This window comes from Larimichthys crocea, chromosome X (genome assembly GCF_000972845.2).
Source record: "Larimichthys crocea isolate SSNF chromosome X, L_crocea_2.0, whole genome shotgun sequence".
In the NCBI taxonomy this organism is placed as follows: Eukaryota; Metazoa; Chordata; class Actinopteri; family Sciaenidae; genus Larimichthys; species Larimichthys crocea.
The window spans coordinates 16,559,830-16,573,688 of record NC_040020.1 but is presented as its reverse complement, the minus strand read 5'-3'; the positions used below and the strand labels follow the sequence as shown (position 1 = coordinate 16,573,688).

General features: G+C 40.1%; 1 protein-coding gene across 4 annotated transcripts in view; it reads right to left on the bottom strand.

The window, feature by feature from the left end:
- Nucleotides 1–13,859, bottom strand: part of astn1 (astrotactin 1) — a 369,281-nt gene that overhangs the window by 14,094 nt on the left and 341,328 nt on the right. For all 4 annotated transcript variants that reach the window (XM_027282875.1, XM_027282876.1, XM_027282877.1 and 1 more), the window contains 3 exons: nucleotides 10,076–10,211; nucleotides 7,542–7,642; nucleotides 3,821–4,004 (listed from right to left, as the gene is read on the bottom strand). In XM_027282875.1, coding sequence (XP_027138676.1) covers nucleotides 3,821–4,004; nucleotides 7,542–7,642; nucleotides 10,076–10,211 — 421 coding nt within the window. The remainder of the gene's footprint in view (nucleotides 1–3,820; nucleotides 4,005–7,541; nucleotides 7,643–10,075; nucleotides 10,212–13,859) is intronic.

Sequence of the window (13,859 nt, the reverse complement as noted above, 5' to 3'; positions counted from 1 at the left end):
GTGTATATGATTCTTTTTATTCACAAAAAATTCTAAATCACATGATCTTACATTTTCTCCTTGAACTGAACTCTCTAAATCACTCAGATTATTAAACAACAAGCTTTCCCCGAAGCCTCTGACTGACTGATTTTCTTCATATCTTATGTAATTATAATTTAATTTAATGTTCTTCATATGTTTTTTTTCTTCATGTAATTTCATTTATATGTGTTGCTATTGTTTACCTGAAATTTTGTACATTATCCTGTTGTTCCTGAGGCACGGTACCAGTTTTGACACGTTTTCCCATTCAATCATTATAGTTATTAATAATATTTTCAGGCAACTACTCCATGAAGCTGACTGAGAGAATGCCAAGAGTGTGCAAAGCTGTCATCAAAGTGGAAGGCGCTTTTCTAATTCTTTTAAATCAAGTTTTTGTTTTTTTTTATCGTGTAATGTGATTTTAAGATTACATTACATTTTTCGAAAATGAAAATGATGGACAAAAATCACAGACAAACAACAGACAACAAAGTTCAGCCATGGTGGAATTTTGTAATCTCTATAGACAGATGAGCATATCAATGTCTGCCTTAGAGTGACTGAGAGTGAATACTATGAGCTCTGATCCAGTGTAAAACTTCAACATGTCAGATGAATGTTTAACTTATTTTGTAGTTTGTTTGTTTTTTTGTAGTTCTTTTTTGTATGTTAAAAGGAAAATCAACTATCTGTACGTAGTATGGCATCATAAAAACATGTTGATTTTATCATGTGTAGCCACGTCCATAGCAGATTTTGTTTCCACCTTGACTTTTGAACAACTTTTCTGAACTGTGTTTCTGAGATCTAGACACTGTAATAAGTAATAGAGAAAACAAATGGCAAGGAGAAAAAGAACAAGACTGAGATGAAGCAACATGATCCATCTTAGATGATTTTACAGAGCGAGGCCAAAGTCAATGTTGGATGCTTGAAAAATCCAGGATCCAGTCATTTTGGTTTTCTAAAAATGATATCAGTCGTATTTTGGTCCTGGCGTCATTGAAACTATTTATCTGCTGCATTTGTTTTTCCCAGTGGTTGAATCACGTCACAGAAACAAAGTGTGTGATGCCGCAGGGAAATTGTCAGTACACTTAGACACACAGCAGTGGAGCTGTGAGGCCATTAACCTCTCCGCCTGCCTGCCTGCTTGCTCGGTAACAATAGCCGACATACAGCTCTGCTTCAGGTTCAGTGTACTCTTTTCTCACACCGAACCAGATACGTAGGAAAGTCTAATGTTCATTTGATGACTTGGCAAAACAAAACATGTTTATACTTCCTTCCCCTATTGCCAGGCCTCACCTTGAATGCACTTCTCTTCTGCTTTTCCAGCTCTGAGGTGCCTTTATTAACATTAATCACCCCTCCCTTTAACTAAATTGGGGGGCTGTTAATCTAAGTGTATTTTAATGGAACACTTCAGAAGCAACTCCCTCAATTACATCAACTCTTTCCAGAATGGTCCCTATTAAAAACAACCTTTCATTAAGGGTGGGGGAACCTACAGACAGAGAGAGAAACAGAGAGAATTAAGGGAGCCTTGGCTAATCAGTTTCACCTGCCAAAGTGAAAGCATGTACCACAGACTGCCATTTATAAGTATGTTTTATGTCGGACACATGGCTCTGTTTATAAAACATTAAGCTACAATTTTACATTATGGGTACTTATCTGTAGTTTGGGGGGAAATTTGGGGCCCTCCCTGGTTGAGCATTACTGAATGGCCCCGGTGATGTCACAGAGGTTAAGCTCACTCAGCTTCCCAGTCAGTTTGAATGAATTTCCCCTGTAACTCTAATTCACACAAACAACCTCCTGGAATCGAAGACGGCACTTTGGAAGCTCAGAGTGGAACATCTGCCCACCTTTGAGAATCAAAACAAGAGTCGGAGCTTTGAATGGGCTGATAGCATGGTGATTCGGCTGTGTCACTGTCGGATTTGTTGGTAATTGATCTAGAAGAAAATTGTAGCTTTTGCTTTGAAAATGTGCGAAGGAAATGTCTTGGCTTGATAGGATTATCTTTGTTTTGGTTTTGTGTGTTGAGTGGGTTTTGAAGATGAATTTATTTTCGTGTCTTTGTGGGTATTTAGACCTAAGGTTAACTTTACATGGCAGCTCAACATGCTAGGTCGTGCAAGAATCTATCCAAGCTTCAAGCTATGTGCGCTTGTTTGTGCAGAAAAGGTAAAATGATTATATTGAGGCGGCCTCTGCTTCACAAGAGCAAGGTTGGTCATAGTGGCCACCTTGTGTAGCGTTGCGTTATTTAATGATCTGTGAACACATCGGACATGGAGCAGGGTCAGGCTACAGTAGCAAAGATGCATCGATCCATGAACTCATGTTATTAAATTGCTGTTTTTTTTCTAGAGAATTAATGTGAATCAAAATGGTGTATAGGGCATGGCATAGAAAACAATATGTGTGGGTGATTTGTCATGTCATGCACCACTTTCACTGCTGTGTCTGCGCCAAACAAAGCTAATGTTAGTCCGCTCTGGACAGGATAAAGTTACTGAAACCCAGATGAAATGCAATATTCAAGAGGAACACAAAAATGCAGTCAAGCATTGTTATGCAGGTCTGTGTGATTAGACGAGATGGTAAGGGGTCATTATACTCCTGTAACCTGCTTGTCAGATGGTTGAATCACATCTTTTTGACCTTGGATGAGGGGGTTTGTATTCAACCACTTCTGTAACTTTGTGAAACAGACAATCCTTTTAGCTAAAAGGATTGTCTGGACCTGAATCTATGTTTCCATTTAGCTAAAAGGATTGTCTGGTCCTGAATCTATGTTTCCATTTAAAAAAAGTAAAGAAAAGTGAACTAGTGAATTTGTTGGGGACTATTTTTAGTGGTGAATTAATCCACATTTGGTGCTCTACTGAGTAGTTCTGGCAGCCAGAAGTCTCTGTAGAGTCCTTAAATCATTTTTGGAGTCAAAATAAACTACATATTTATTGACAATAAGAAACAGAATATCAGAGGTGTTGTCAGGCAGCTTCAGCAGTATGTGTTATGATTTAATTAGCAATACTAGATAATATCGAGTAGTTGGGCTTGTGAGTGGGGCCTATGAATCACTGTTAGGGAAGAGTTTCATATGAGCAGTGAGGGATAAAGTAATCACTAATGGGGCATATCTGTAATTTTAGTCTTGTCCAAATCTGCCATATGTTTAATTTTTATGGACTGCAAACAGCTAAATCAGTCTCTGGGTTTTCCAACATATTTGAAATTGCTGTTGAAAGGACTGTCGACTCAAATTGCACTTTAAAGTGGTGTTCACACCAAACCAACCCAGACTCTTGTCTAGTTGCCACTTTTCTTCAATCTTGCAGCCAGACTGTAGTGTTATTGTTTAAAGACGTCAATGTCAATTGTACAAGTTCAGTACGACAGATTGCATTTTCTTGGTGGGAGGGCAACCTATGAATAGAGTTAGCACACTCACACACGTATCGGCAATTTCAGGGACTGATTGCAATGAACACAGACTATTAAAATGGCTCAGCCTTTTGGTATTCTCTAAAAGTCTTGACTTGTATATTGTTGGGTTCTTCTGATGAATCGGTCGTCAAGCTAAAGTTGATGATCAATTTGCTGGAAGGAATGCATATTTCTGAGGTTACATATCCGAGACGTGGGCACTTCTGGAATACAAACTGAATTCCAAACATTTGGAAGTCTTACCATACCTGTCATTTTCCTTCTTTATCTGCTGCAGAATCAAAGACAAATGTGCTAATAATCGATTTCCATCTTTAAAAGATAACTGTACCTGGGTCCAAGCTCATCTTCACACCTCCAGGTAAATTCTCCGAAGCTCTCATAGCGTTGGTTGTAGTGGTAGAGCACACGGTGGAGCGTAGGAGCACCCAGGTCCATCAGAGTGTTGTAGGCTGTCTGCTGCTCCTTCCCACTGGTGTAACCATTGAACAGGTTATAGATCTTATCGGCTATTTCTGGAATGCCAAACACAATGAAAAGTCAAGAACTTTAAGCACCACCAGACATCTTCCCACACCAGTTGTTTTATGCTACTTGATACCAAAAACCCTCAAGCGAAGACGAGAAAAAAAAAATTATTTAATGTTGCTGGATGCAGCACTACCATGCTGCTGTTTTGCAGACACTTGGGACTGCAACTAATGAATATTTATTTAATTGATTCATCTATTAACTACTAATTATTTTCTATATTAAAGATGCTGTGTTAGGAGAATGAATGGGCAAGTAAGTGCAAGTTCAAGTGCTGAAAGTGTCTGTAGCTTTACTTTACTATAAAGAAAGTTAGCATTATCAATCCAAACTCCATTCGGAAAACAAGCAAATTACAATTTGCTTATGATCTCACAGACAGACCTGACACAGTATGAATTCAGACTTTTTACAAATCGTCATCATGATGTAGTTTATTTTTCTTTTTTTTGCCTTTTTGAGCTTTATTTGATAGAGACAGCTGAAGAGTGACAGGAATGTGGGGAGAGAGATGGGGAATGACATGCGGGAAAGAGCCACAGGTCAGATTCAAACTCTGGGCTGCCACGGCAAGGACTGAGCCTTTGTACATGGGGCGGATGCTCTACTGACTGAGCTGAACGATACCGCTTCCAGAATCCTTTTGATCTCTTTATCGAAGTAAAGTCACAGCAAAGTCTGTTTATTTTGTGTTTATATATCTAGAACATTAAGTAAGTGGTAATAGTAATGGTTCATAGCAGGGACGTCACTAGGTTTAAGAAACTGGGGTGGCTTAGCCCATAGAGGAGAAAAGTTATTGCGCGTGCCGAAAAATTTTTCAGAGCACCAATTAAAGCTTTGTCAATCAATTGATTAATCTAAGACGATGACGCCTCCATACACCTTCAGCTGCTTTACCAGCTAAACAACACCAGTTAAATTGTGCTAATTGTTGTCACAACGGCGATGAAATGCGCTCCGTTACTATGTCAAGCGTCCCCAAGCTTTCTGTTTCTGTCTGTCAGTGTAATGTTTCGGTGTCCGTGTCGCACGGAGCGACCGTGTGTTTTTTTCACCCCTGCCCACAACCTCAGCGCGCGCGTGCACACACACACACGCACATACCCCCACACACACACACAGTAGAGACGAGATAGCAAGTCCCGAGCGATCAGAAAATAAGATGTCTTTCACAAATTGTCGATACAAGCAATACTTCACCTATACTGAGATGAAAGATAAGAATGTATATGTGAAGTGCAGATTGTTGCTGGGGGAAAACGTTTATCCACGTCTGTTACCAGTAACGAGTTATTTCTACAACAGAGTAATTACGTTACTAACGCAGGTACTTTTTTGGAGGAGTAACTAGTAACTATGGCTAAAGAAAATGGAAAAAAAATCCCAATATACATTATTCGACCCGCCCCAGCCCGCCCCACCAATAAAGTGGAACATTCTCTACCCGCACCGTCCCGCCCCGCGGGCGGACCGCGGGTGCCCGCGGTTTCGGGCCGGCCCGCGCATCACTAGTGTGGAGTCGAATCTTGGGAGTTCGCCCCGGAGAAACTACTTCGGCCCTGGAGAAGACGGATCTCCCCTGTGTTTCCCGACCACGGTCAGGAAACGAATAGCGGGAATGGTTAACAGAAGTCATCTCAACTAGCTAGCAGCAGCTAGGAACTTTCAGAGCTGGCCAGCTGGGATTCAAACACGGAACATTTTGGTTTATTAATTACATGGAACTTTTCTGCTGTTAGCTAAGTGTTACTACCAGCAGTGATGAATGCTTACTTTCTTGAAAAAGGCTCTAATGTCCATCCTTCACCCATGCGTTCGCGCTCTGCTCTTGCCGCTGTGAGGTTCGGCTCTGTGTACTTCAGAGGTAAACACGCAAGCGGCAGTGAGCAGGGTCGCATGGAAAACATGGACTGGAATTTCAGTGATGTGGGCGTTCTCTATATGAAAAAGTGGAATGGATTGTATAATGACGCACTGAAGGGGCTCTCTCTACCGTACCCGATGAAATGAGATTTATGATCATATTTAAGTGAATAATGACAGTTTATATGATTATTGGTTTAAACTCATATTCTGGCCACTTTGTATTGTATAAATAGAAATAAATAAAAATAATAATAAAACACCACCAAATTATTTAGGGGGGCTTGAGAATATTTTAGGGGGGCTGAAGCCCCCCTAAAATAGGCCTAGTGACGCCACTGGTTCATAGTTACTAAACACAAATGATCCTGCAGTCATATTGTAGCATATTGTTACTGTTTAGAAAGTTTGGAAAGATAAATTATTAAAAACGTTATAACTGTAAACAATCTTGAACAGTGTTGTCGCATTGAGGGTGGGATGAGGTGAATTGCTGCCCCCTATTGTTATCATGTGGCGGGAATTTCACACATTTCTCCTTTAATATATTAATTATTTGGTTTATAAAAAAGGCGAATGTTTTTCATGAAGCCCAAGGTGATGTCCTCAGATGTTGTGTTGAGTTGTGTTGTTCCTTCAGTAAACAATCACATAAAACAGAAAAAAGCAGCAAATATTTAAGCACAAGAGAATTTTAGTTTTTTTCTCCCCTGAAAAATCTAGATTTAGAAAATGATTTATTAAAATAGTTGCAGATCATCTTTTTCTGTTGCTTGACTATTTAATTAGTCAACTAAGTTGTTGCAGCTCTAGAGATGCTGTTAGGGCTTGATGTGCTACTTCCTATGGGAGGAGAACTATTCCCTCCAATGAATACTACTCACCAGAAAGGGCAATGGGGTCTCCATTAGAGGAAATGTGACTCTTTTTCTGCTGCAGGCCAACTTTGCATTTTAGATGAATAAGACAGATGTCATTTTATATGCATATCTTGATATCAATAACATTTCAAAATTAATATATCATTAACATCTAACCTCGAAAGCCAAAGTGGTTGAATTTTCTTCAAAAAGGAAATTAGTTTTTCATGGCTCGTCAGATTAGTAATTTATCCACCTGTCCTGGTTAATAATGCCAATAAAATCTGTTCAGAACAGAGCCACAGAGTGGAAGTATTGTATTTCACACCATTCATGTATTTCCAGCCATTAAACCCAACAGCGTAAGCCAGTAGTATCACACTTCACTGGCTGGAGCATTTTTGCAATGGCCGATTCAGATCAGCAGGATCTGCAATAACATCTTTGCTATAAATCTGTTGCTGGTGCAGAGAGGGTAGACATTTTTGACAGTATGGAATAATACATTTTTATAGTCAACATCCTCATGGAATTACAGTGTATACAGAGAGGAAAACTATCTGACTTTATGACATGCTGTGTGGACTGATCTGTAACATCTGCATTGTGGGGTCTGGAAACATAACTGCTAACAGAAAGAGCGTTTGAATGGGGGCGGGTTTGAATTATATGGACTCATCTTACATTCAGGTACTAGAAAAACATCGCCCCCAATATTATATTCTTCAGTATAACATCTTAGCCAGTCATAAATGTGGCACAGCATAGATGATTCACCTCTCTGACTTTCCTCACCTTGTGCTTTGACGTCATCCACAGTTGGACATGGGGTTTTGATGGTGACCTCACTCGGAGTGGAGCGGCGCCCTGTGTTGTCTACTGCCCACAGCCGGAACCTGCACACATGAATGACACATACACACACACACACGTATGAAAATGTTTTAATAAATCTGCTTTTGATTGTCAGTGATCAACAAACCTAATCCGGCCATTCAGAGTTTGATGAATGTGCTGTGGCAACATCATATCACCAGCAGCAAACACCTGAGTGCTGCAGCTCTTAGTTCAGTTAAAAGACGAGAAAGATGAGAGCGTGCATTATCAATAGAGGACTTTCACACTGACAATAACTTAAAAAGTGAAAAGTAATTTCACTGAATGAATATCTCCACCTAGTGAAAAAAACACAAACTGCATCCACCTGCAAGCATCAAGGATTTCGATACACGATCGGCAGAAGAGGGTAGAGGACTGACAGAAAATTAAAAAAAAACTTGCATCATATTTTTCTCATCAGCCTGGAGAGAGTTTTGTTCAAATTGCAGTAACAGAAAAAAAAGAGCAGTGGACTGCAGACACACACCAGACATTTCCAGCATGTCTGCAATGTGCAGCTGCAGAGTGTGTTTCCTGTGTCATGCTTACATCATACCACCATGTACATACTTCTCCCCACACGATGCATTTTCCCCCTGACAGTCTCAAGCTATGTAAGGTTTCTGTCTGTAGAGCAAATATGAGTGGAGTGTGCAGCGCCCTGAAGGAGAGACGAGGCCTCAGCTCGAAGAGATGAATGAGCTGCCAGACAGGATAGAGAGAGCAGGAGTCCCGCTGATGCCGGGATTAAAAGGGCATGTGTTGCTGCTCGCTCAGCTCACATACATCAAAACTCCGTCCTCCTTCCCATTTTTCTTCTCTTTTGTTTTGCTCATACTCTCTTTCTTTTTCACTGTACCTCCCTCTCTTGATCTTTCTCTCACTTTTTCCTTCTTTTTTCTTTCTCTCGCCCAAAACTTTGCCTCTGCTCCTACATGTCTACCACCTTGCTCTGTTTCTTTTCCTCTCTATCAAGTGTGTGTGGCTTCCCTCCTGGCAGGCTGTCTGTGAGATAAGTGTCAGCATGTGTATGAGAACATCCGAGCATCCGCTCTGTATGTGTGTGTGTGTGTGTGTGTGTGTATGTGTGTGTATGTGTGTGTGTGTGTCTTTGCTGTAGAGAACTGAATTGGAATGTAACATGGAATAAAAAGCAGTCTTATCATTTCGTCTAATATATTGGTGTGGACTAAACGTGATTTTTCGAATCTCTTTCCTGATCTTAACACCAGACCTGAGCCTTAACTCTAATGCCTGAATTACCTTGGTCAGTAAAAGTGTCACACCCAACACATTAGGTCAGTGGTTAGTACAGGATTCACTCTTTTCCCACAGGACTATAAATACATGTGGGAAGCTAGTGTGGTCATGAACTTCTTACTTGTAACTACATGTCTGTCTTATCACAAGTAAATACTGCACAATGAGGAATTACTCAATTACCTCCAACAATCGTAGGATAAAACCAGCCTGAGGTGTTTAGGTTGACACACAGGAGCTACTGTACGATGATGCTAAGCTACGTCAGAGGCACTGTGTGTAGGATGGACGCGCTCACGCTACTGTAGCAGAACAAATGGACATATATGAGATTTAGTCAAAATCAAATCTTTTGATACACTTAGTTGTGGTTTAAAGGATTGCTTTGTTATAAAAAGTGAGAGCTAAGAGATGTGTAGCCTAGCTTAGCATAGAATGCTAACAAAAAAACCCTAAAAAACTCAACATTAAACATTTGAGCTGTAAAAAGAGGATGTTTTAGTCACTAAATAATGTCCAAATGCATGTTTCTATTCCTACACGTGTTAAATAACTTGTAAATGTGACACATTCTAGAGCAGCCTTAGCTTTACGTCCCAGTGCTAACTTAGTGCTAACTTTAGCTCAGAAACCAGTCTATGCTATCAGCGTTTGTTTGCTTGTGGCGAATATACTTACAGTAGTAAACACACATGTTTACACTACATATGACTGATCTTTATAGTAGTGTCTTGTATTGCAGTTAGTGTACAAGAGATTAGCATTACTGTTTGATTCAGACAGGAAACAATGTGTGACATAAGAGGTCAATCAAACTGTGACTCTGAAATGACACTGCCGACTAAACGTCATAAAGAGAAAACAAAATGTTTTTTCTTGTATGTTGTCGATGATCTTTTTGGAACTGTCTCCCCACAGTCACAATTACTCTAATACTTTCCAGCTGTGAGGACTTCCTCCATTTCCCTCGTGCAAAGCATTGAGGGACAATAGCCTACATGAGTAGTGCACTCAAAGATCAAGTGTTTTTAGTAGAAACTCTGGCAGCACACTTCATTTAGTCACTTTTTCATTGGGAACACACTCAAATACAACCTGTTTGTAATTAATTCAGTTTAGAAAGCTTCTATCAGACTGTCAGTTTAATTAAAACAGATTGTTTAGTTTCCATGTTGATGAGAGGGACTTACATGTATGTGGTGTCAGGCTCCAGGCAGCGGATGATCATGCTGATGGAGGAGGACAGGAGGTTGGGGATGTCCCCTAACATTACACATGGAGATCTGGCTCCAGACAAGATGTCATCCACAAAGCTTAAAAGGGTTTCTGTGGAAGAGAGAGAGACAGACAGTCCTGTTGAGAAGGATTTCAGCCCAAAGTGAGTCATGCACAATTTGAGAGGAGAATACAAAGTGAAGTGTAATAATCCATAAATATTTTTTTCATAAATTTTTTTCCATAAAGAGTAACTGAAAATTTCAATTTAAATCAAAACTAGCTCTGTTCATTTTGACAGCAGGTTTTGACTAAAATGGCATTTAGTTTTACTCATATTTTAGTTTTAGATGACTAAATATGCAGTAAATTTAGTCAACTAAAATTACTTTAGTTGTTGTCTAGACTAATTTATGATCTAAGATTAGCAACTCTGGCTTCTCTGATCAGCACAGAACAGCCGTGGTTTCTTTTAGCTTGTCTTATATAGCAGGTTTAGTGGAAACACAGCAGCTCAGATTAGCTGATAAAAAGAACATTAACTCGTCTCTTCCAAACATTTTCATCTAGATTTGATGATTCGTTTTTACCATCATGAATGACAATTAGTTGTACTGCAGCTTACAAAGTCAAATGGTTGAGCAGATGTAAAAATTGCGTATGATCTTGTGAAATTTAACATTTTTTAAATTAAGGATAGCTCTGCTGAGGCTGCCCCGCTCTAAATAAACTTCATGCATTACAGGATTATGACTGTTATGTCTACTTTTGAATGGGCAGATTAATGCAACTTGACATTAGACTTTGCTTTCTGCTGCACTGAAAACAAAATGTAAAACAGATGAGCGCTGGTTTGCTCCACCACAACACACATACTTTAAGTACAGCGTGTACCTGTAGGACCTGTCCATCAAAGTGAACAAAACTTCCTGAGCTGATTTTTTTATTTCTCAGAATGAGACAGTGAGATTTTATTGGCTGTTAGCAGTTATAATATAGATCACACCACCATGTGATGAGTGTGTTCCACACACACAGTCATTCAGTCAACTTCCCTGTTGCAGACAGACGTTCAATCTCGACAGTTAGAGAGAGAAGAGTGTTACTCATTCACTTTGCTTTGTTCTCTTCCCTTGACGCCTACCTCCCCCACCTTTTTGCACAATCTGTCTACAACTGTTTCTCAGTGTCATCTACGAGGTTTGAAAAACAACGCGTGCAGACACACACACACACACACACACACACACACACACACACACACCTTAAGTAGGTGTCAAAAACTTTGAAAAATCCAATAAAATAAAAATGAAGTGAAACAAATTTGCAAGATACTATTTTGAGTTTCCATGTGCAACATGATTAAAAAAAGGAATTTTGGACAAAGACAAAGTTTTTTCAAACTGCCAGCAGAATACAAAAGCTTGTAAAAGAAACAAAATGCAATAAAATTAATGTTTTAAGACTGTATTTCTACTTATAAACAATATTTGGAAAACTGTGGTAGACAGAGATCAGAGTAGAGGTAACATTCGATATCTGAAATGGGAAGGTTTGGCTAGTCACGATCCTTCATGTGGAAATTCAACTTTAGTCCTTATTCCTACTGGGGAAAACTGAATTACTATCTGTATTTAATTACCGTAATTTTCTGACTATTGGGCACACCTGAATATAAGCCGCACCAGCTAAATTTTAAAAGAAACAAAAAACATTTTGTACATATATAGGCTGCACATGAGATTTCTTTTTTTTTAAATTTTAGACACACCCAACTAAAAATATAAAGTGTACAAATCAAAGCACATTATTGAACTTGTATTACTCTAACAATGCCAGAGACAGCTGCCAGCGAACAGGAAGAAAAAGGCACGTTCCATCAGCAACTGAGGCACCACAAGCGCTAATCAGTGTCACCCGGAGCTCAACGGCAAGGCTGTCCATCCTCTGTGTTTGTCTCTGTGAACATCTACACACATGGAGCACATTTACTCACATTTACTCAACTTAACCAGGCTACACACGAAAAACATTTTGACTGCAGGACTTTTACATGTAATGGAGTGTTTTTTTTTATCCTATGCTATACTTTTACTTAAGTTCAAAGAGTTAAAGGGTACAGTACACCTATCCAGCAACACATCACTGAATCAGATACCACCTGTATTCACCTGAACCCCCTCCTCCTCCTCCTCCTCCATCACTCCCTCTCCAGGGCTTATTTTCTGCTGCCCAGGCTGGTGGTGACACATGCAGCCAGCTATGTTTTCCCAGCTGGCACTGCGTACGTCAAAAAGGCATTTGGCCACCGAGGTTTCACTGTGAGGGGAAAAACCCTCTGCTTGGAAAAGCCCGGTCTGTGTGTGTGTGTGTGTGTGTGTGTATGTGAAGGTGTGTGAAGTGGTGGGTTGCTCTGAGGTGGTCATCTGTGACCCTTCACTACACAAGCAGTGCCTGTCTGTGTGTATTTATACAATGTGTGTGTGTGTGTGTGTGTGTGTATGTGTGTGAAGTGATGGACGGTCACCTGTGCATGTGTATGTAAATATGTGTACTGTACGAGTGAGTGATGGCTGCTCTGAGGTGGTCACCTATGTCTTCTTCCCTGTCGACCTTGGTTTGTGTCACCAGCTGGTTAAAACAAGTGTGCCGTGGAGTCATGGAGGGAGAGCCTGAGGGTGAAAAAAAAGGTGTGCAGCAGCTGTCAGAGAGAGGTGTTTACCCAGCGCACAGACTGACACACGACTGAAAGATATAAACAGCGCCGGAGATGTAAATGAAAAGTGACATTGTGAGGCTTTGCACCACTTAGCATATTAATTGCCAGTTGGAATATCTGTCTAGCGTGTAAGGAGGCGTATGAAAAGGAAACAGTGTTTGAAACCTCGCTGGAGAGCGCACTTTGGAAATATGTTGACTAATTCTCTCAATATCTGAGCAAGTTGACTTCTAAATGTGAAATTGGAACCATCATCAATCATCATATACAGTTACGGCCTGTCTAAGCATCGCAACATTAGCTATTCAGTTTGCGAATATAGTGACCACTGTGTTACGTACCGGCCGTGTTTATCACAACTGTCTCATACTGAGGCCTTGAAAAGGCTAACTGAAACACGCCACGCGGCTCGAGTAACAACAGTCGACTGGGTGAACAAATACATTGGCACAGATTCAGGTTTTGTGTGGCTGGAAAACAGAAGCATTTTATTTCCCCTTTCAGCTACAGCAGAGAGCAAGAAAAACACAAGGCAGAGAGGGGTTAAGCTTTCCGTTTTTTCTGTTATATCTCACTGCTGGTTCGAACAGCTGATGGATAGATCGGCTGCCCACTTCTCATCTCATGACCACCACAGAGGAACAATGTAGCGAATCTGGCTTTAAAGCAAAATTGTGTAGAAATTTGTAATTGTTGCAATTTAGTGGCCCCAGTTTTCCTCCGTCATAAATATTGATAGAATTTGCTATGTTTATATTACTTATGATTAAAAACGACTCGATAACTTTCTTAACAGCAAAACATCAAGCAGGTGTTACAACTGCCACCTAATATTTCTTATTAGTCCAATTATCAGTATTTGCTCATCCCTATTAAACAACAATAAATAACTCTTTCAATGTACAAAATGCATGTTAGTATTGTGGTAAGATGAAGAACATGCTCTGTGGCTCGGAGCAGGTCTTCCACTAATTGGATCATTGGCGGTTCGATCCCCGTCTCCTCCAGTCTGCATGTCGAGGTGTCCTTTGGCAAGATAC